Source organism: Mesoplodon bidens, assembly GCF_964165515.1.
Source record: "Mesoplodon bidens genome assembly, contig: HAP1_SCAFFOLD_750, whole genome shotgun sequence".
NCBI classification, from domain to species: domain Eukaryota; kingdom Metazoa; phylum Chordata; class Mammalia; order Artiodactyla; family Ziphiidae; genus Mesoplodon; species Mesoplodon bidens.
In genome coordinates, this window is record NW_027671950.1 from 20,042 (window position 1) to 42,390 (window position 22,349).

The 22,349-nt window shown below is 48.2% G+C and overlaps 1 protein-coding gene across 1 annotated transcript in view; it reads right to left on the reverse strand.

Annotated features, from left to right (window-relative positions):
• Positions 1 to 1,074: 1,074 nt before the first annotated feature.
• The window catches only part of LOC308610747 (forkhead-associated domain-containing protein 1-like), a gene marked incomplete at both ends in the record, with an annotated part of 93,272 nt that continues 71,997 nt past the window's right edge, over positions 1,075 to 22,349 (reverse strand). The window contains 8 exons of the mRNA XM_081259769.1: positions 1,075 to 1,237; positions 1,775 to 1,995; positions 2,420 to 2,515; positions 5,432 to 5,556; positions 16,782 to 16,977; positions 17,831 to 17,983; positions 19,029 to 19,097; positions 21,846 to 21,953. Coding sequence (XP_081115895.1) covers positions 1,075 to 1,237; positions 1,775 to 1,995; positions 2,420 to 2,515; positions 5,432 to 5,556; positions 16,782 to 16,977; positions 17,831 to 17,983; positions 19,029 to 19,097; positions 21,846 to 21,953 — 1,131 coding nt within the window. The remainder of the gene's footprint in view (positions 1,238 to 1,774; positions 1,996 to 2,419; positions 2,516 to 5,431; positions 5,557 to 16,781; positions 16,978 to 17,830; positions 17,984 to 19,028; positions 19,098 to 21,845; positions 21,954 to 22,349) is intronic.

Genomic DNA, 22,349 nt, shown 5'->3' on the forward strand with positions numbered 1-22,349 from the left:
TAGAGACTATCATAGTATGTGAAGTAGGTCAGACAAAGACAAATATCATATGATATCACTTATATGTGGAATCTAAAAAAAATGATACAAATGAGCTTATTTACAAAACAGAAAGAGACTCACAGACTTTGAAAACAAACTTATGGTTACCAAAGTGGAAATGTGGTGGGGAAGGATAAATTAGGATTTTGGGTTTAACATATACACACTATTATATATAAAACATGTAATCAAGAAGGACCTACTGTATAACACAGGGAACTCTACTCAATATTCTGAAATAACTATTATGGGAAAAGAATCTGAAAAAGAATAGATATATGTACATGTATAACTGAATCACTTTGCTGTACATGTGAAACTAACACAACTCTGTAAATCAACTATACTCCAATATAAAATAAAAATTAAATTAAAAAAAAGAAAGTTAAAAAAAATAGAGGCAAGCTAGACTATGAGTCTCAGAGAGGTTAAGCTAACACATATATATGGAATCTAAAAAAAAAAAAAAAAAAGAATGTTCTGATGAACCTAGGGGCAGCCAGGAATAAAGACACAGATGTAGAGAATGGACTTGAGGACATGGGGAGGGGGAAGGGTAAGCTGGGACGAAATGAGAGAGTGGCATGGACATATATACACTACGAAACATAAAATAGATAGCTAGTGGGAAAGAGCTGCATAGCACAGGGAGATCAGCTCAGTGCCTTGTGACCACCTAGATGGGTGGGATAAGGAGGGTGGGAGGGAGACACAAGAGGGAGGGATCTGAGGATATACGTATGCATATAGCTGATTCACTTTGTTATACAGCAGAAATGAACACAACACTGTAAAGCAATTATACTCCAATAAAGATGTTAAAAAAAAAAAGCTGCCTGAAGTCACACAGTAAATGGCAGAACAAGAGTCTAAACCTAAGTCTGCCTAAAGCTAAAGCTATTCTGCCACCTTCCTTTGCAATGAGTGAATGCATTCTTTGCTGCCTGGATCCCACTGGGGCCTCAGTTGGCTGTTTCTAAAGGGAGCTGAGGGGCAGCCTCAGAGGCTCTGCTCCGAGCAGGGACCTCTCACCTTCTGCTGCCTGATCGCCCTGGTGACCCTCTTCTCCTGGTGCAGCCACTCTTCCATGTGCGCCAGGGCCTCCTTCAGCAGCGCCTTTTCTTCGGCCTCTCTGGAGATGTCCTTCAGCTTTGCCACCTGTGACTGGTACATCTGAACCGACACTTTGCTCTGCCTGAGCACACAGGAGAGACAAAGTCTCTTTTCTCCTCAGCTTTCTCACTCACCACCAATGCTCCTGACCTGGGAGATCCTCAGAACACTTCCATATATGCCTGGCTTCGCGGTTTCCTTACAAGTGGGGGGAAGGCTGAAGATGTGGGGACTAGAGGGCAGAATAAATAGCCCATTGGCTGTGGACGTGCAGCATGAAGGGGGCAACGGTTATGCTACCAGCCCCTCCCAATTTCCCAGAGAGGGTGGGGGAACGGATACCACTGAAAATAGGATGGAATTACGAAAAGCACACACATGGTGAAACATCAGACACATTTATAAAAGGTGCACCTTATTCCTTAACAGTAGGGTACTTTAACTGCTGCTTTCTTGCCCAGAGACTTGGGTCCATCAGGCCCTGAGTCACCATCCCGCCTGCCCCCCTCCACACCCAGGCCTCTGTCCTCTTGTCCTGGTCCCTACGGGTCTGCAGCTGCACCGAGGTTTAGCCTGGAGAATGGAGGCCTGGGCCTTTTGCCGGAGACATGGGCCACACATGAGCTGTTCAATGTCCTTCTCGTATCGTCTCAAAAGCTCTTCTTTTCTCTGCAGCTGGTTCTTGAGTAGGGTGATCTTATCAAACACCAGGTACAGGTCTGTTAGTCGAAGCTGGTAGACTCTCTCCCTCTCTTTTCGGGAGAGGTGTTTCATGGACACGTGACCTGACATACCTTTGATGTTCATCAAAGTCCCGAGGGTTTTGCTCATGTCCATGTACTACGAGAAAGCATTTCTCAGGTAAGAGGCCTGGCCCAAGACCGCTGGAGGCCACTTTGAGGAGGCAAACGTCTAATTCTGTTTCATTCATTTTCTGCAGTTGCAGAGAAGAAACACATGCTTTGCAAATGAGTGCATTTGGGGCTTTTAGTACGACTTTCATTTTCCCCCGCATCCATTTACACTATGCCTTTTTGAGAATTGGGGGGAAGTGGGGAGGGGGAATGACAACAGACATAAACATTCATTCTTACTACCCAGTCTTCCAAGGAATTGGGCTCTGCAATTTCTAGCCCATGCTGGGATAGGAGATGGGTCTCGTGGAGCTACTGTAACAACTAAACATGTATGTGGAGTTGATGTTTAAACTATCTGCAGGGCACGCACGTTTGGACAGGAGGGGACTGATGCTGGGTATACCTACCAGCTTTTCACTAAGATCTAAAGCGTCAGCCACATCCATTTTCCTTAACTTCTCAGAGACCATGATGGACCCTGGGCTGGAAAGGCCATTTTGAGGCTGAAATAAAAAAAAGAAGAAAAACTCTCTTGGCATTCCGTTATGATTTTCTACATCCAGAAGAATAACCCAAAGAATAATGGAAGAACTGGAAAGATACTAAAGAATAATTTGAGAGAGTTAATTTTTTTAACATCTTTATTGGAGTATAATTGCTTTACAATGGTGTGTTAGTGTCTGCTGTATCAAAAAGTGAATCAGCTATACGTATCCATATATCCCCATATCCCCTGACTCTTGCATCTCCCTCCCACCCTCCCTATCCCACCCCTCTAGGTAGACACACAGCACCAACCTACTCTCCCTGTGCGATGCAGCTGCTTCCCACTAGCTATCTATTTTACCTTTGGAAGCGTGTGTGTGTATATATGTCCATGCCAAGAGAGTTGGTTTTAAATCCAGTCTGACTCTGTGAACTGCTTTCTTTATGACTGTGTTCCTACCCCTTCAGAGCACGACTGCCTTTGAAATGATGCATCACTTGTGCCATTCTTTGGCCACCGTCTCGTCTGTCTTCCCTTTAGGCCAGTGGTTCTCAACTGGGGGTGACTCTGTCCACCCTACCCCCTCCAGGACATTTAGCAATGCCTGGACACATTTGTGGGTGTCATAATTGCTGTTGGCGTCTAGTGGGTAGAGGACAAGGATGCTGCTAAACACCCCACGATGCATAGGGCAGTCTCCCAAACAAAGAGTTACCTGGCTCAAAAAATCAGTACCGCTGATGTTGAGAAGACAAGCTCCAGAAAAATGGGGACCATGTGGCTTTTGCTCACTATCTCCCTCCTTGTGCCCAGCATGGCACCTGGCACCGAGTGGTGCATAGTGGGCATGTTTGTTGAATGAACGAATGAAGGTTAAGTGGAAAATAGCCTCCCTCCTTTTTATTAAAGGAATCTCATTTCTGTGCAGCAGAAACCATACCCTCACAAAATTTGGCCCAACCTTCTCCTAGCTCTGGAACCTGGTGGGTGGGCATCCCTTCAGACCCTTTCCAGAGACAATGCAGATAGTGTTTGCAGCTGCATCTCCCTAAGACCCCAACCAGCCAGCTGGCTGCTGGAAGGCCAAATGACTGCATGGAATGGCCACCAGTCTGAATAGGTTACCCGATCTGAATGACTACAAATAACCATAATAAGCCTCCTTAAAAAATAAATTGGCTTTTAATGCTTGCCATGAGCACCTCTTAGCCCTAGCATTTGTTGGCACTACCCTGAAAACCTCTGAGATTAAAAACAAAACAACTAAAAAACTATAATGGCCCCCAAAGTGACTGTGATAGATAAGAGTGGACATATTTGTCTATGTATCTATGGAGATGAGAATAAAAGAGGGTATCTGAAGATGACAATAAACCGGGCAGATCTGCTGCAAAAAGAACCTGAGATGCTGCTCAGTGTCTTCAGCTACCCTGAGCTGCATCCTCTGTACCGCTCCAGACGCCCCCTCTTTTCCTGAGGGGAGGGTCACTAAGGAAGAGCCTGGGCTACAGGATCCAAGCACACAGTCCCCACCCGGTCTCTGCAGGCTCGCAGACAGACCACCAGGGACACACCCCTGGTGTGTCTTCAATCATTATTCTGTGACCTTGGGTGAGGTACTTGACCTCCTGAAGCCTTAATTTTTCTTATCTGTTAAATGGGGACAATAATAGTAACTATGACACAAGGCTGCTACGATGGTTAAATGACATAAGGCATGGAGCCGGCTGAGCTCAACGCCTGGCACACAGTAAGCAGTTCACAGATGTCAGCTATTCTTCCTCCTGCTCTTTCATTTAATTACTGCCAACCTTGGAGGATTGAGAGTTAGGAGGTTTCCTGCTCTGTGGTGTCAGTGGTGGGATGAGGGCTTGTTGCCAAGGAGAAGGTCTTGGAAGCAGGACCATCAGGACGTGAGATCCAGCTGAGCTCCCCACCTGGAGACGGTCCCTCTACTCCCAACCTCAGAGAAGGAAGGTTCGATTTTATCAGGAAGACCAACAAGTTTCTGAAGACTCACATCTCTAGACGTGTGAGCAAATGTCTAGAAAAATTGTAGGAGAAAATGCTGGTACAGAGAGGATGGCTTTATTATGTTTTCCAAAAGCTGGTTTAGACCAGCTGCTGCAGCAAGCCACGCTGGCCTGAGCTGTCCATTGTCATGTGTCAGTCAAACACCCGGTCAAACATCCATTTAGGATACAGGGCACCTTCAACCTAGCAATCAAATTACCTCTGAAAATCCTGGAAAACACAAACTATGCTCCCTAAGAAAGGAAGGTTTTCTTGGATAATACTCTTTAAATACTGTTTGACAATAATAACTATCATCTATTAAAGTGCTCGCTATGAGCTAGGCACTGGGATAAGCACTTTACATAATGATCTCCTTTAATTTTTCCATCATCATTTTACAGCTGGGAAATTGAAGTCCCAGAAAGGTTAGGAGGCTGCCCAAGGTCACAGAGCTTGCAGAGCTGGGATTAGGACACAGGTCTCTGATTCTAGAACTTGTGTCTTCTTAATCATCATGGCTCCCTTCTGCTGCCCTTTATGTGTTCATGTTTTTCAGTTTATAGCAAAAAGCAAATGTTAGGCAAGCTCATGACATACTGTTGTACATTAGCTTGTTGGATATTTTCTGCAGAATACAACATGTGATGTGAAAAGGAGGGCCCAGAGATTGACCTGGCCAGCATCAGTGCAATGCTATATCATGCTGTACATGATGGGAAGCCGCCTTTCTATTCAAACATTGGATCGCTGTTACGGCCAGGTACCGACCAGTCCATACAGGTGCCAGCCCATCAGGGAGGACCTGGCCTCGAACCAATGATGTATACAGTGGTGCCAGGGCACACGGCTAGTGTCTGTCCTCACGCCCACCCTCCCCACGTGTCAGTCAATGCAGAGACAAAGTTTCTTTGGTTACCATTCCGATCTCTACTCTTGAAAAAGTTGGCAAGTCAGGTTTTACCTCCAATATTTTCCGAACATTTTTTTCCATCCCGAGGGTCTTTAAGTCTAGAAATGATCCATCCATGTGGTCCTTGTGATCTATAAAAGAAATAATTTACACTCAAAAGAAAGGCTCAGGAAGAAGTTACTGCATGTAAAAGTCACAGCTGGTATTTACTGGACACTTACCACAGGCCAGTACTAATTAGCTCACCATCCTCCCTTGGCAGGTGAGGCATCGAGGCCCAGAGAGGTGAAATGACTTGTCCAAGGCCACACAGCTCATATGAGGCTGCAGCCTCCCAGGGCGGGGGCACTGAGGGGGAACCTTCAGCCACAGGTGTGAGGATGGACTTGAACCCAGGCTTCTGTGTCCTAGCCCAGGGCTCCACCCAGCAGCAAGCTTGGTTTCTTGAAAGCCCTATTCTCTCTAAACAGGGTATTTATCCTGGGAAGTTCCCCAAGGTTGGTCCTTGCACAGCATCCGTCTATGAAAGAGTCCCAGGGGAGGCGCCATCATTCACCTGGTGTGATCACTGCTTGGCTGAGGCCCCACTGGGCGTGGGCACGCGTGGGTATGCAGAGTTGGAGGGGATGGCGTGTCAGAATGGAAGAGGTGGTTGGGTGAATGATGCCTCCCCCCCAAAGATGTCTGGGTCCTAATCCGTAGAGCCTATGAACATTACCTGACAGGGCAGAAGGACCTTTGCAGATGTGATGAGGGTAAGGATCTTGAGATGCGGGCTTATCCTGGATTAGCTGGGGGGACCCAACATAGGCGCATGGGTTCTTACAAGAAGCAGACACAGGGAGTCTGACTACAGACAGAGACGGTGTTGTGACAGAAGCAGAGAGTTGAAGGTGCTCCTCTGCCGTGAGCCAAGGAAAGCGGGGAATTTTTATTTCCTCGCCTTTTCCAGTCTAGAGACTAGAAAAGGCAAGGAAACGGATTCTTTCCTAGAGCCTCCAGAAGGAACCAGCCCCTTGCCTTTACCTTAGCGAAACTGATTTTGGACCTTTGGCCTCCAGAACTGTAAAAGAATAAATATGAGTGGTGTTAAGCCCCTAAGTTTGTGGTAATTTGTTAGAACAGCCATAGGAAACTAATATGGGGGGTGAAGGCAGGAGGTAGGATGAGAGGTAGGGAAATGCAGTGCATGTTCTGGAAGAGCTTAATTGGGTTAGAGCAGATGATGGGGGAGGGGAGGAGTAGAGGGAAGAGTCGGGATGGAAAGCTGAGCTCAGTTTGTGGCCAGCCTAGAACAGTAGCCTAAAGAGTATAAACTTGATTTAAACATCACTGAAATGTCACGAGTGTGACCTGTGTGCCCGGCCCTCTGCCAAGCAATCAACGCATCACCCCACTGTACTGTCCCGCCATCGCCTCCTTTTACACACGAGGCGGTCGGGCTCTGAGACCTGTGGCTGCTGGACGCCACACAGCTGGCAAATGGCTGAGCCAGGGCTTGGGATCACAGTGGTGTGACTCCAGGGTCTGAGTCACTGCTATTTCAGCTTCTGATGGAGCAGTGAGCTGGCTTAATGAAGGGTGATTTTTTTTTTCAGAAAAATAACCGGGATGTATTAGAGACGAAGGAGCCAGCAGCATTTCTCAACTGCAGCATCTCGACGTGTTGGGCTGGACAGTCCTCGTTGTGGGAGCCGTCCTGGGCACCGTAGGACGTTTAGCAGCATCCCTGGCCTCCACCTACTGGCTGCCATGAGCATCACCCACCCAAGCTGTAATTATCAAAGATGAGAGGGTTTCAAGAAAGCAAACCGAGAGGGTTGGGTAGGCCAGGGAGAACATGGTGGGGGGAGGAAGCTGGGGCTTCAGTGCAGGGGGGCCACGTCAGTTGCCAAAGAGGCAAAGACAATGTGGGAAGTTGGTGGTGAGCACACAGGGTGTAATGCACTTCAAGGTCTTAGTGGGACAGGAGTACAAGCAGTAGAAAAGGAGCTGAAGAAGAAGTGGTCCCAGTGAAGATACACCAGCTTGAAGTGCATGTTTGATGATGAAGGAGAAAGATGGAGTGGGAGGCTGTAGACGCTGAAGAAGGAGGTCGTGATTCAGGAGCTTGTGCACAAGGTCGTCTGGGAGGGAGAGAGAAGGGGAGACTCAGGGAGGGAAGAGCTGCATTTGGAAAGAGAATGTAGTGAGGGAAGATGGAGGGAAAGGAGGAAAGGTGGGTGCGGAGAGAGACAGGAGGGGAGCTGAATAGGCTCGTGCCTGGGCCCTTGACCTCTGACATTGCCACTTGTTGAGAATTTCCAGCTTGGAAGAGTGAGAATAATAATATTATAATAATAGCTATTCAGTATTAACCACTTGCCGTGTGCCAGGCACCATGCCAGAAGTTTACCACGTGATATTTTCTGATCATTACAAACAGCCCAGCAAGGAAATGTGTTTGCATTTATAGGTGAGACACAGACGCCCAGCAAGGTTAAGCTATGGAGCTGGTAAGCAGTAGGATCAGAATTCAGACCTAGGTCTCTCATTCTCTTTTCAGAGAGACTAGAGGCTGGAGAGTGAAGGGCTGGGCTGGCTGATGTGAAGGGTGCGTGAGGAGAGGGGCGCTGGGCGGATCCCGAGATGGCAGAGATGGGTGATGCGGACTTGGGCTGTTGGAAAGAGGGATTTTCTTCTTTGGGAGAAGAAGCAATTCTTGATTATAGTTCTGGATACAAAAGTTACACATGCCTGTTACACAAATCCAAACAGGGCAGAAACCCATAAAGTGGAAAGTGTCCCCCCGCTGTATCCTCAGTGGCCGGCACACAGTAGGGCTGCAATAAATAGTTGTTGAACGACTGAGTGAAAGTCATGGCTCATGCAGTCTCATCATGCTGGGATAATACTCTCAACACTTTTATGTCTTTTCCTCCAGATTTCTCCTGTGGTCGGATATTGGCATTTGAAAAAAAAAAAAGAAAAAAAAGGGGAGAACACTGTGCATATTGTATTACAACTTTCTTTTTTTTCACATAAAAATACTGCGTATCTTGGATATCTGAGAAAGAGCGATTTTCTATGTATGCAGGGAATCCTTTTATTTGCAACAAAATCTTGCAGACATAGACACAATCAACTGAGCTTGCAAAGATCAATGTAAAAAGTCCTTTCTTTCCCTTATCAAAAGAAGCTGAGAAACCAGGCAGGAGGAGAGGGGAGCTGACTTTTAAGGTCCTCCTTACATGTTTCCTGTCTTCCAGTGGGACCACACAGTAATCCTTCACCAATCAGTTTTTTTTTTTTTAGGTCACAGCTTTTTAATTTTTTAATTGAGATATAGTCAATGTAAAATATTGTATGTTTCAGGTGTACAACATAGTGATTCACAATTTTTAGAGGTTATATTCCATTTATAGTTATTATAAAATATTGGCTATGGGCTTCCCTGGTGGCGCAGTGGTTGAGAGTCTGCCTGCTAATGCAGGGGACATGGGTTCGGGCCCTGGTCTGGGAGGATCCCAAATGCCGCGGAGCGACTAGGCCTGTGAGCCACAACTACTGAGCCTGCGCGTCTGGAGCCTGTGCTCCACAACGAGAGAGGCCGCGATAGTGAGAGGCCAGCGCACCACAATGAGGAGTGGCCCCCGCTTGCCACAAATAGAGAAAGCCCTCGCACAGAAACGAAGACCCAAGACAGCCAAAAAAAAAAATAAATAAACAAATGTGGGGTTTAAAGAAAAAGAAAAAAAATTAGGAAAAAGTGAAATTAAAAAATATATATTGGCTATATTCCCTGTGCTGTAAAATATATCATTGTAGCTTATTTATTTTATACATAGTAGTTTGTACCTCTTTTTTTAAAATTGGAGTATAGCTGCTTTACGATGTTGTGTTAGTTTCAACTGTACAGCAATGTGAATCAGCTCTATGTATTCATATATCCCCTCTTTTTTGAATTTCCTTCCCATTCTGGTCACAAAAGGATGGAACGCTTCATGAATTTCCGTGTCATCCTTGCACAGGGGCCATGTTAATCTTCTCTGTATTGTTCCAATTTTAGTATATGTGCTGCTGAAGTGAGCACGGTAGTTTGTTCCTCTTATTTCCCTACCTCTAACTTGTCCCTCCCCCTTTCCCGCTCCCCACTGGTAACCACTAGTTTGTTTTCTATATCTGTGAGTCTATTTCTTTTTTTCTTATATTCAGTAGTTTTATTTTTTAGATTCCACATAAAAGTCATATCATACAGTATTTGTCTTTCTCTGTCTGACTTATTTCACTAAGCATAGTACCCTCCAAGTCCATCCATGTTGCTGCAAATGGCAAAATTGCATTCTTTTTTATGGCTGTGTAGTATTCCACTGCAGATATAGATATAGATATAGATATAGATATTGATATATCACATCTATTTTTGGGGGGTGGCCACACCATGCAGCTTGTGGGATCTTAGTTCTCCAACCAGGGACTGAACCTGGGCCGTAGCAGTGAAAGCGTCAACTCCTATCCACTGGACCGCCAGGGAATTCCCTACTGCATCTTCTTTATCCACTCATCTGTTGATGGGCACTTAGGTTGCTTCCATGTCTTGGCTATCGTATATAATGCTGCTATGAACATTGGGGTGCATGTATCTTTTTGAATTAGTGGTTTTCATTTTAGGGGAATAAATACCCAGGAGTGGAATTGCTGGATCATATGATAGTTCTATTTTTAGTGTTTTGAGAAACCTTCAAACTGTTTTCCGTAGTGGCCACACCAATTTACATTTCCACCAACAGTGTACAAGGGTTCCCTTTTCTCCATATCCTCGCCAACACTTGTTATTTGTGTTCTTTTTGGTGACGGCCATTCTGACAGGTGTTAGGTGATATCTTAACCAATCAGATCTTTAGTAGTGACCCCAATCTCCTGGGCTGCTCATGACATGATCCAACAATAGTTACTCAACCTGGATTTCCCTGAGGGATTTATTTCAGGATTTTACAGACCTAACTCGTTACGTGTGTTTTATCCCTTAGGACAATATTTTAAAAGGCAGGTAGTATGGTGGTTCAGAGCAGGGGCTTTGAGGTCACAGGGACCTGGATGGAGTCCCAGCTTTACCACTCGGCAGCTAGGAAATGCAGCCCATTGTCAAGAGCTGAGGAAGAAGGCCTGGGAAGAGAACTGAGTGCTCACGGCTAAGAAAATCTGACTAGCTGTCAAATAGAGATGCGGCAGGGGTCACAGGTAAAGGCACCTTGGCGTGAGTAAATCAAGCTGCCCTGCCTGTGCGCATACCCATCTGCTTGCCATCCACATTTAGTTCACATTAAATCAACAAGTATTCAAGGCTGATGCGGATGGCAGCTACCATTTACTAAGGCTTATGTGTGACCCCATGATTTGGGTACCAAGTCGTTTAATCCTCACAACTACCTGGTGAGATCTTAACCCCATTTTATAACCAAGTAAACAGAGGCACACAGAAGTCGAGACTTGCTCACACAATGAGTAAGCGCACACTTGAGAGTCACACCTTAGCAGCTGGTCTCCAAAGCCTGAACTCAGAATTATTCGCTCTAATGCAAATGGGGCTTTGCTGGGGCGAGGCCCGCGGTGCGCATCAGACACCCTTCACTCCAGGGAATGAAACTCTCAGGTTTGTCTCTGTTCAAGTTAACGACAGAACCTGTCCTCTAGGAACTGGGCATGTACCTGGTACCCCTCTGGATCTTCAGAGGGCATGTGGGGTCACAGAAAAAGCACAAGTGCTAGGGTCACAACGACCTCAGTTTGAGTCCTGACCCTACCATGTACCCGCTGTGTGACTTTGAGCAAGTTCCTTAATGTTATTGATACTCAGTTTCCTTACTTGCAAAATAAAGACGACAATAGTACCTGGCTCATTGGGCTGTTGGAAGATGAAAGTACACAGTACATGTAAAACAACTAACACAGTGACAAGTACCGAGGAGGAATTAAACAAACCATGGTTCCTACCCTCCTCTTAGGAACTGTGAACACACAAGGCTCTTAGGACTGCTTGTGTATGGTGATGAGTGACTGGGGGATCCCCTGCTGGCCTAAGTAATGGGAAGTACCTTGAATCACTTATCATGGTGGTCTAACACACAAAAAGTTTTTGAGCCAGCTTCTTCTTTTTTTTTTTTTTTTTTAGCGGTACGTGGGCCTCTCACTGTTGTGGCCTCTCCTGTTGTGGAGCACAGGCTCCGGACGCGCAGGCTCAGCAGCCATGGCTCACGGGCCCAGCCGCTCCGCGGCATGTGGGATCTTCCCGGACCGGGGCACGAACCCGTGTCCCCTGCATCAGCAGGCGGACTCTCAACCACTGCGCCACCAGGGAAGCCCCTGAGGGCTTAATTTTGCAACCCATGTTTCTTTACGGTAATGTAAGACTAGATTTAGAGACAGAGGCTTCAGTGACTCCTAAAGCCTGGGGAGGGGACAGTGCACACATTGCTTGGCCCCGCTATTACTAGGATAGAGATCATGACCTTTCCTTGTTTTAGTTCTGATTTTGAAGAACAGCTAGAACTGTGGGCCACATCTCTCTTGGTTTCACGCACACTCAGACTCTGCCATGATTACAACAGTAATACAGTGGTTGGGGAGGGTCTGGGTTGCCGGGAGAAATGCAACGCCCCTCTTCTCTATGCTCTCTGTGAGGGGCAGGCACTTACAGAAAAGTTAATCTTGATTTTGCCTCTCTTTTTTTTCTTAAACCCCAGATTTGTTTATTTATTTATTTTTTTGGCTGTCTTGGGTCTTCGTTTCTGTGAGAGGGCTTCATCTAGTTGCAGCAAGCAGGGGCCACTCTTCATCGCGGTGCACGGGCCTCTCACTATCGCAGCGTCTCTTGTTGCGGAGCACAGGCTCCAGACGCGCAGGCTCAGTAGTTGTGGCTCACGGGCCTAGCTGCTCCGCGGCATGTGGGATCCTCCCAGACCAGGGCTCAAACCCGTGTCCCCTGCATTAGCAGGCAGACTCCCAACCACTGTGCCACCAGGGAAGCCTTGCCTTTCTTTTTAAACACATTTAAAAGAAATTCGCACCACCTTCTGGATTACCTTAGACATATCCTGGCTGGGGTTGTTTAATCACCGGAGTTGAAAATCACTCCTCTATTCTCATTCATTATTGCAAGAATGTCAAGTTTGTGCAGCCTCCCTGGAGAGCACTTTGGCAAGAAGGATCAACGATAAATGTTGGAGTTTCCCAGGTGTGGCCCTGGGCTCTCCCTTCTCATTCAATACTTTCTTCCTAGTGATACCATTCACACGTATGGCTTTAATCACCATCCATCCATCCACCCGTCCATCCATCCCATCTGACTAAGCACCCGCTATGTGGCACATGTTCTTCTGGGTTCCGGCGCCACATCACTGATATGGTTGGATATCCAGGGTGACAGCTGCGTCCTTGGCACCTCACTTTGGATGTCTACAGGCACCTCACACTCATCTTCCCTCTCAAACCCGGTCCTCCTGTGGCATTCCTTACTCTGGATTTTAGTGAAGGAACCACATCTGTACTTTTAACACAAGCCAGAAACCTGGAGATCTGTAGCCCCCTTTCTCTCCATCACTTCCCTTCTAGCCATATCTAACTCCATCACTGAGGCCTGTTGATTCATCTCTTAAATGCCCCTGGAATCTTCTCTCTTGCTCCGTCCCCTCCATTGCCACAGTGAGGGCCACCATCGTGTCTTGTGACAGCCTCCTAACTGCTCTCCCGGGGTTCTGTGCTGGCCACCTTCCTGTACATTTTCCACTCGTGGCCAAGATGACTGTCTCCAAATGCAAGCCTGTTCCATCAGTTTCTTCCTTAAAACCTTTCGTGGGCTTCTCTCTGCTCTCAGGTTAAAGCAGAGCTTCTTACCAGGGCTCTGCAAGCCCCTGGCCACACCATGATACAGCCCCTGTGGACCTCCTTCACCAGTCCCTGCCCTCCGCCTCCATTTCTTTAAGCCCCTTGAGTTCTCCATGCTTCCTTCGATCCCACCACGCTGCTCCCTCCACCCAGAATGCCCTCCCCTCCCCTCTTTGGCAAATAACTCCTATGCACCCTGCAGTTGCCCTGCCGTCCCTGACCAGGTCAGAGCCCTGCACTTCTTCAAAGCAACTGTCATGATTAAAGTTTTACATGTGAGTGATTTTTCAGTTAAGGCCCCACCCTATTCCTCCCTGAGACCCTAAGATCTACAAGCGCAGGGAGAGTGCCTGTTAGTTCCCCAATATTTTATAATGAAAGATTTCAAATGTACAGCGAACAGGGAGGAATTTTACAGCCAACATCCATATACCCCATAACCTGGATTCTACCTGTTTCTGACTCCATTATATTTCCATCCTGCACTGTGCCTGGTATCTAGGAGGCCTGCGATAAATCTTTGTTGAATGAAAGTGGTTCATATCCTTCCACATCTAGGATGATAAAGATAAGATGAACAGGTATGTGTGAATAATATTTATGTCAGCCTCATCTATTAAGTGTGAAAAACTGGAAGCAACTTAAATGCCCATGATAGAGGACTGGCTAAATAAATTACGGTATATCCTTCAGAATGGGGTTCCTTGCCATCAGTGACAGCGATGATGTAGATCTGTGTGTATTGACATTGAAGGATGCTCCAGATGTACTGTTAGGAATGAAACTAAAGGAAATTGGGTATAATATGACATTATTCTTTTGTAAAGTTAAAAAATCAATACACGTGGATAGGTAGTGCCTATTTTATGCCAGGTACTATTCTGAATACTTTACATATATCAATGCATTTTAATCCTCACAAAAATCCTACGGGGTGAGTATTCCCTATTATCCCCATTTTACAGGTAAAGAAACAGGCACAGAGAGGGGAAGTAACTTGCCTAGAATCACACAGCTCTTTCCATGGGAAAATGCCCTGGAAGTTCCACACAAAATATGATAGTAGTGACGATACCAAACGCTAGCGAGGATGTGAAGCAACAGGAACTCTCATTCATTGTTGGCGGGAACGCAAAACAGCCACTTTGGAAAAGAGTTTTGTGGTTTTCTTAAAAACTAAACGTACTCTACGGACTTCCCTGGTGGCGTAGTGGTTAAGAATCCGCCTGCCAATGCAAGGGACACAGGTTCAAGCCCTGGTCTGGGAAGATCCCGCATGCCACAGAGCAACTAAGCCTGTGTGCCACAACTACTGAGCCTGTGCTCTAGAGCCTGTGAGCCCCAACTACTGAGCCTGCGTGCCAAACTACTGAAGCCTGCGCACCTAGAGACCATGCAACGCAACAAGAGAAGCCACTGCAATGAGAAGCCCGTGCACCACAAGGAAGAGTAGCCCCCGCTTGCGGCAACTAGAGAAAGCCCGTGCGCAGCAATGAAGACCCAACGCAGCCAAAAATAAATAAAATAAAATAAATTAAAATTAAAAAAAACACCTAAATGTACTCTAACCACACGATTCAGCAACCGCGCCCTTGGTATTTACTCAAAGGAGTTGAAAACATGTCCACACAAAACTCTGCACGTGGACGTTTATGGCAGCTTTATTCATAACTGCCAAAACTTGGAAGCCACCAGGATGTCCTTCAGTAGGTGAATGGAAAATGGAATATTATTGGGCACTTAAAAAGAAAAAAAGAGCTATCAAGCCATGCAAAGACTTGGAGGAAACGAAAATGCATATTACTAAATAAAAGAAACTAATCTGAAAAGTTGTATGATTCCAACTACATGATATCCTGGAAAAGGCAAAAACTAGGGCGATGGTAAAAAGATCTGTGGTTGCCAGGGGCTGCGCGGGGGCTGGGAGGGAGCACAGAGGATTTTCAGGGCAGTGAAACTATTCTTTTTTTTGGGGGGGGGGATAGGTTCTTTTATTTGAAATAAAAATGTCCAGTTTTGAAAAGAAAAGAAGGTTTCTTAAAAACATAAGTCCTCAAACCACAGGTTTCCCCATGACGAGTTGAATTCCTGAACACTGCAGAGGGATTACTGGAGATGTTGATTACTTAAGGCACTAATAGGAGGGCACTGAAGAACAGCAGGGCCAGGCTTCAATCAGACAAATGTGCGCTGCCCTCGAGGAATTGCATAGGCTGGCTTTGAAGTTGGCTTCTCCTTTGCTTCTTTTTATTTTGTTAAACTGGTAGCTTTACTTTCCTCAATTTCTAGAATATCAGTTTCTAGATATTTGGGTTTATGGGTTATCATCATTTTGCTTTATTACCACGTCCCTGATCTGTAACTTCACCCACCCCACTTCCCCTCTATGGACTCCACAGGTGGCTTTTAATGAATTCTCTGTCCTTTCTGTTACTGTGTAGTTACAGAGTGACCTGAGAAGTGAAACTCATAAATCGAGTTGACCTAATACCAGGGCTTTGTGCACAGAATCCACCAATCTGCTCAGAGATGGCCTGATCTGAACCACATCCCCCACCATGCTCCCTGGCTTCTGCTTAGGGCAGTAGATTTGGGATCAAAGGCACCTTCAGGACTGGACCATCTTCCCGGTGGAGCATCGTGATTTACAGGGCCTCTGGGTCCTCCCCGGGGTGGGCCTCATTATTGGTGGACCTGCTGGTCTCAGGACTTAATGAAGCTCAGGTTGTTGATGTCTCATCGCAGAAAGAATTCAGTGAGAGACAAAGTGATAGGTAAGACGTGGACTTATTTAGAGAGAAACACACTCCACAGACAGAGCGTGGGCCATCTCAGAAGGCGAGAAAGGCCAGGGCAGTGAAACGATTCTGTATGATATTATAATGGTGGATACATGTCATCACACATTTGTCCAAGCCCAAACCCATAGGATGTACAACACCAAGAGTGACCCCTACACAGCACTGTAAATCAACTACACTCCAATAAAATTAAAATGAAAAAGAGTGAACCCTAATATAAACCATGGACTTTGGGTGATTAGGATGTGTCAATGTAGGTTCATCAGTCCTGACAACTGTACCTCTCTGGTGCTGATGCTGATACATGGGGGAGGCTGTGTATGAGTGGGGACAGGGGGTACCTGGGAAATCTCTGTATCATCCTCTCAATTTTGCCATGAACATAAAACTGCTCTGAAAAACGTCTCTGCTCTCTCTATGTATATATAGGGTTACTTCTGAGAGAGAAGATTGAGCATAATTTCGATTTTTCCTGTTGACTCTGTCACGTCTCCTTTTTCTCCAGTATCACGTCGCACTTGTGTACTTGTTTCCAGGAACACTGCTTCTCAAGTGGTGAAGCAAAGTGAAGTCTGGAGAAGGGAACACTTGGCCACATACCTAAGAAGCCTCCCTCAACAGATGTCCCATCGTGATCAGATTCAACGCAATAGTTCAGTCATGTAACTATGTGAGAAAAGAGTTTCAATCACCTTTGTCGGAGCTGCAGAACTGGATCCCCACCTCGTGGAGGAGATGCTCCGTTTCCTCCAGCCAGGACAGTGACAGGCGCAAGATGTCCAGCGCCACCTTCTGGAGCCCTGAGACAGGTGGGCTGACCTGCAGGTGCTGCAGGAGGTCGACCTCCTTCTTCAGGTCATTGCTACAGCAAGACATTGTCATGCATGCCTGGAAAGAGATGAGGTCGTGAGGAGCCCGGGCACCATCGCCAGAAATACCACCTGATGGCTGTGACCCGCACAGAGCAGTGTTCTTGACGGGCCCGTGAAGCAGGCAGGGCCGTATGTTGGCCGCCCTGTGACGGCCCAGTTCTACTTCCCTTTTTTGGGGGGCGGAAGGAAGGAGGCAGCTTTTATTTCACGTGCACTCTAATTGGGACTCTGGATGGTCAAAGAGACCCTTTGTTTAGGTATAGGCAATTCCAAAGCCAAATTGCCAAGGACGATTTGGCTGAAAGGGGAAGCAAATTTGGTTACAGAATTCCTGCTGAGATCAACACACAAGCTGGTCATAAAGTGCGGTTTCCTGATTTGAAAGAGTGCTGACAAGCCAACATTTGCCCAGACTCCCCAGATAGCAGCTGCATATTTCCAGAGAAAGCAGAAGCAGCTGCCTGATGTGATAAGCTGGATCCCTGCGTGGGGGCCATGAAGTGGGGGCTCTGCCAGACCCTCTGGTCCAATAAGGGTAAGAGCAGCCTTCCACTGCTGGGACAGAAAAGAAAACTGCAAATAAAGAGCAGAATGTTTCTTTGGTTTCTCTGGAAATAACACGGGGCTGTTTTTTTTTCCCCCGGGGTCTGGGGCCTCCCAAAGGCAGTACTTGGAGTGTGTCGGGCAGCTTCTCCTTGGCCACACCAAGTTCACCTGGGAGGCATTTCTGGAGGTCCTTTGTTTTCTGATCTCAAACAGATTTCTCCAACAAGAGAAAAGGTGGACTAAAAGCAGAGCTGGACAATTTCCTGAACAAGGAGCACAAAAATGAGACACAGGGGACATTTGAGGAATGGAGAAGGGGGCACCTGGCAACGGTCTAAGGATGTCTTCAGCTTCTTGATGTTCTGGGTGATTTCCTCCTCTTTGCAGCTGCTGAGCTGGGTCTCCTTCTGCAGGGTCTGCTTTTTCTGCCAAACGTTGATATTGTCCTCTGTGACCCTGCTGCTCTTCTCTAGTAACTGGTGAGAAAAAGAAAAAAAAAAAGATTTAAAATGCAGGGTGGGGCTTCCCTGGTGGCGCGGTGGTTGGGAGTCTGCCTGCCGATGCAGGGGATGCGGGTTCAAGCCCTGGTCGGGGAAGATCCCACATGCCGTGGAGCAACTGGGCCTGTGAGCCACAACTACTGAGCCTGCGCGTCTGGAGCCTGTGCTCCGCAACAAGAGAGGCCGCGATAGTGAGGCCCGCGCACCGCGATGAAGGGTGGCCCCTGCTCGCCGCAACTGGAGAAAGCCCTCGCACAGAAACGAAGACCCAACCCAGCAAAAATAAATTAATTAATTAATTAAAATGCAGGGTGGCTCTGGGGGGAGGGGACCTGGAGGGCTTCAGCTTAAGCTCAGAGGAGGGAGGTCCTGGCGTGTTTTGGGGATGGCTCTGGAGGGTGGATATTGGCTCTGTCACCGGGGCATGTTTCCCAGGATCAGAGATGGTTTTTTAAGAGCCAAAGGCCTGTCATGTGGCCACAAGTGTGTTCTAGATTCTTCTGCATTCTGGGAGGGATTCATCACGCTGAGCCTGATGCTGTGGGCTCCTAAAAAGGAGGTCGTCCGAGAGAAGCCCGTGGTGTGATCTTGTGACCCGCGCGCTGACACCCAGGATTGGAGAGGATAAACGGAAGGATAATAAGGCATCGTTACAGCCAGAGGCCCCCCCTCACTGCCATCTGCCACTTCAGGAGGAACGAGCGAGCGAGGACGCACCGTCCATGCTGAGGCCGCCCCTTTCCTCGCGGGGCTAACGGAGGTTCACCGTGCGGGTCTGCCGACCAGACACAGTCCTGGGTGGTTTAATTTGATTTTCACAGAAACACTGCAAGGGAGTTTAACTGGCTTTTACTTTAAAAGCCAGGAAATCCCAGAAAATCAAAACAAATTTCATGGTGTAGCAACAGTGTGAAAAATATGTGCCACCAACAAAAAACAGGAACATATGCTCCCAGTGTCTGGAGCCCCGGGTCCCTGAAGGAGAAAGTGGGGAAGAGAGACGAGCTGTCTGATTGGAGACAGGTTTGTCCTGGAATGGTTTCACGCGTCCGCAAGTGGCCTTGAGGACCTGACCTCTGAAAAGCTCCAGCTGCAGCACAAAGAAAGGGAAGGGGATGAGGTGAGTGGCGCAGCTGCAGCTGCAAGGCTAGGGGAGGCACCTCCATCGCTGGGTCTGGGAGAAATCGGTGAGAAGGCTCTGCACGCCTTTAGTGGTCATTATGGGTAATTAACACCTTCACCTCTCACCGGAAGGGGCAGTGCCCACACAAGAGAGGGGGACAGCAGGTTTTAATGACTTTTCAGGTGTGCCCGCTTAACCTAGCCGACGCACACGGTCAGCACACACACGTCTCGGGCTCTCGGAAGAGCCACTTGCTGCCAATTATCCAGTGGGAAGTCCAGGGCCAGGAGTGCTCTTCCGTAATTGCTACGTTGGCACCAGGCTGTGAGATAAACATTGAGGCTGCCAGCCCGGGTAACTCGTGTCATCAGCAAGGGCTCCTGGGGAGAGAAGGTGGAGCTGCCTGCTGCCGTTTTGTGCCTTAGACCTTGTGTCCTGAAGACGACGTCTCCTGTATTCCTCTCCAGGTCCCCGGAGCCTGGTGCAGTGCCTGGCACACAGCAGGCACTCAATAAACGTTCATCGAATGCTTAGAACAGAAACACCTGTCAAGTCAGATGTTCAAAGTCCTCTCCTTCAGTTCAGCCAGTTTTTACTGAGTGCCTCCCTGATGCTGGTGTCTTCATATTATGGATGATGAAACAATGCAGTTAAATTAAATCAGGGCTTCTAGAATGACGAGTTCAAGATGCCCCAGGCTCATGAGACTTGAACGGCAAAGAAGCCCAAGATTCTCTGGAAATTTCCCAACGTGATGGCCCTTGGCCTGGGTTTTTGGCTCACTGGCAAAATGTGGTCATGAAAGGCTCTAAAACAGAGCCCTGAAGGACCACAAGGGCCACGGAATCAATGAGAACGTCAACAGGTCCTAAGACACAGGAGTCTGCTGCACACCAGGGAGCTCTGGGAAGCCAAGTAGAGGAATTGTGACTCTCCTAAGGACACCTCTGCAGTCATCCTGCCAGAAGCCAGCCGGGTGATTGGAGGGACTCTGGGTCGTCTGCTGGTTTCATGGCCAAGGGAGGGTCCTAGCTCGCCTGAGGAAGAGGTTATGTAGAGAGGGCCCTGTGGGCAATGGCCCGCGTTATCACCAGAGGCGCCCTACAGGACTGCTTGGTGGGGGGTGGGGGTGGGGAGGGACAGGTCCTGCTGGACGATGGGCTGAGTCCTGTGGTCACTGGCCTGGGGAAGGGCAGGACTTTAGGCCGGGAGTGGGCTGTGGAGACAAGGGGGTGAAGCAGGAAGGCCCAGGCAGCGCAGAGAAGCCTCGTTCGTCCTTTCTCTCTCGAGTCTAGACCTGGAGGAATCTCAGTGTCTTTGAGGGTCTTCCTGGATGACCCCTGACCAGAGCCATGACCAGGCGCTCGGCAAGTGGCGCAGATCATGCCCTCAAGGCGGGTGTGCGCCGTGAGTGCAGAGTGCCAGCAAGGTGAGGGGTAGCCCAGGTGCACGGAGGGAAGCCCAGGCTGGCGGGCTCTCTGCCTTGCTAAGGGGTCGGCACCCTGCAGGAGAAAGGACACCGGGGGTGATGGTGTGGAAGTTGGTTGAAGAGGCTTTAAAACCTACCTGAGGGTCAGCATCGTCCTTTAACTTGTGGGTGCCTCTGAAGTTTAGCGCATGGGACAAATTCCGGTCACACTGATGGTTCAGGCTTGGATGCTACCAAACACAAGGGCTTTGGGAACTGGGCTGGGTGGGACGGAGGGCTCCTTTGAGGATTGTGGTTCTTAACCTTTTTTGGTGGTTTACAGATCCTTCTGAGCATCCAATGAGTGACGAGGTGGACTCACTCTCCCAGAAAAAGAAAAGCACAAACACATACATGCAAAACGTTCTTGGTCCCCCTGGAGCCGTGGCTGCCAGGAGAGGATGCCTCGTGGAGGGGGTCCAAGATGGGCTGCCCTCGGTGGGCTGTGTTCTGGAGGGCCAGTGCCCCGTCTTGGGTTCTCCTTTGCTCTCCCTTAGCCTTTGGTGAAGGCTCGTTTGCATGTTCTGGCCCTCATGTCTGTGCCACGTGTCAGAGGAAGGGCCACTGGGCCATCGTGGGTCAGAGTCCTGGGAAATGGCCCTCTCCCCACCCTGCCCACCTCCACCTGGCATAAGCTGTGGTATTCTGGGTTTTACTTTATTAAGAAAAGTGGCAGGACTTCCCTGGCGCTCCAGTGGTTAAGATTCCACGCAGCCACTGCAGGGGGCACGGGTTCCATCCCTGGTTGGGGAACTAAAATCCTGCAGGCCACGCGGTTCAGCCAAACAAAACAAACAAACAAACAAACCAACAAACAGAAATGTGGCATTTCCCTGGGGACACTGACTGTAGCATCTGTTTGGGGTCCCAGAGGAAGAAAGATCGCTGTAAATGTCAGGACAAAAAATGTGAAGGAGAAAGTGCTAGAAACACCACCGGGGTCAAGAGCTCAAACCCTTCCCAAAAGGGAACCGCACAGCTGGTTCCCTGGGGTGGGCCTTGAGCTGGGACTGGCTGCTTGGTCAGGGTCTCAGGCAGCAGCAAACACTGGAGTGGGCAGCTTCCCAGAAGGAAAAGCCTCTTTAGTGAAATCCACGGGGACGCCGAAGCCGCACAAAGCCCTGCCCCTGAGATAAGCGGGTGAACTAAGCCAGGCCGTCTTCCTCCTCATTCATCCCTGCCGGCCGCTTGGGTGCGGGATTCCGTGGAGAGCACGGGCCCGTGAAGGGGCTCTGCAGCACGCCTACCTGACCTACTGCCCTTTCCAAATTGGCTTTAATGAGGTTTTCTCTGTTCCTCATTTCTTGCAGCTGAAGCAATTTCCTTCTGGAATCCTGCCGAAGCTTCTCTTCCACCTGAAAGGATGATGAAAGCGTGGGCTTGCTGCTAATGTGATCATCATGCCCTCTGGGGAAACTCTTCTGGGGGGGCTGCTAATGGCAGTGGGGGAGTCCCTGAGGGGTAGGGACAGCTGCAGCCCAGCAGCAGGGGTCACAGGCATGCACAGGGTGGAGGCAAACTCACAGGGAGTTGCCCCCTACGGGAAAGGGCCGAGCTCTGCACCCGGGACTCAACTATGTTCTACCGCACACTCCCATCCCAGCTCGGTCCCAAACAAGCCGTACGACACTCGGAAAGTTATTTCACTGCTCCGTGACTCAGTGTCCTCATCTGTCAAATGGGGATGATGATACTAGTATCACTGCATAGAGTTATTGTGGGGATTCAATGTTTGGAATAGTGCTTAAGGG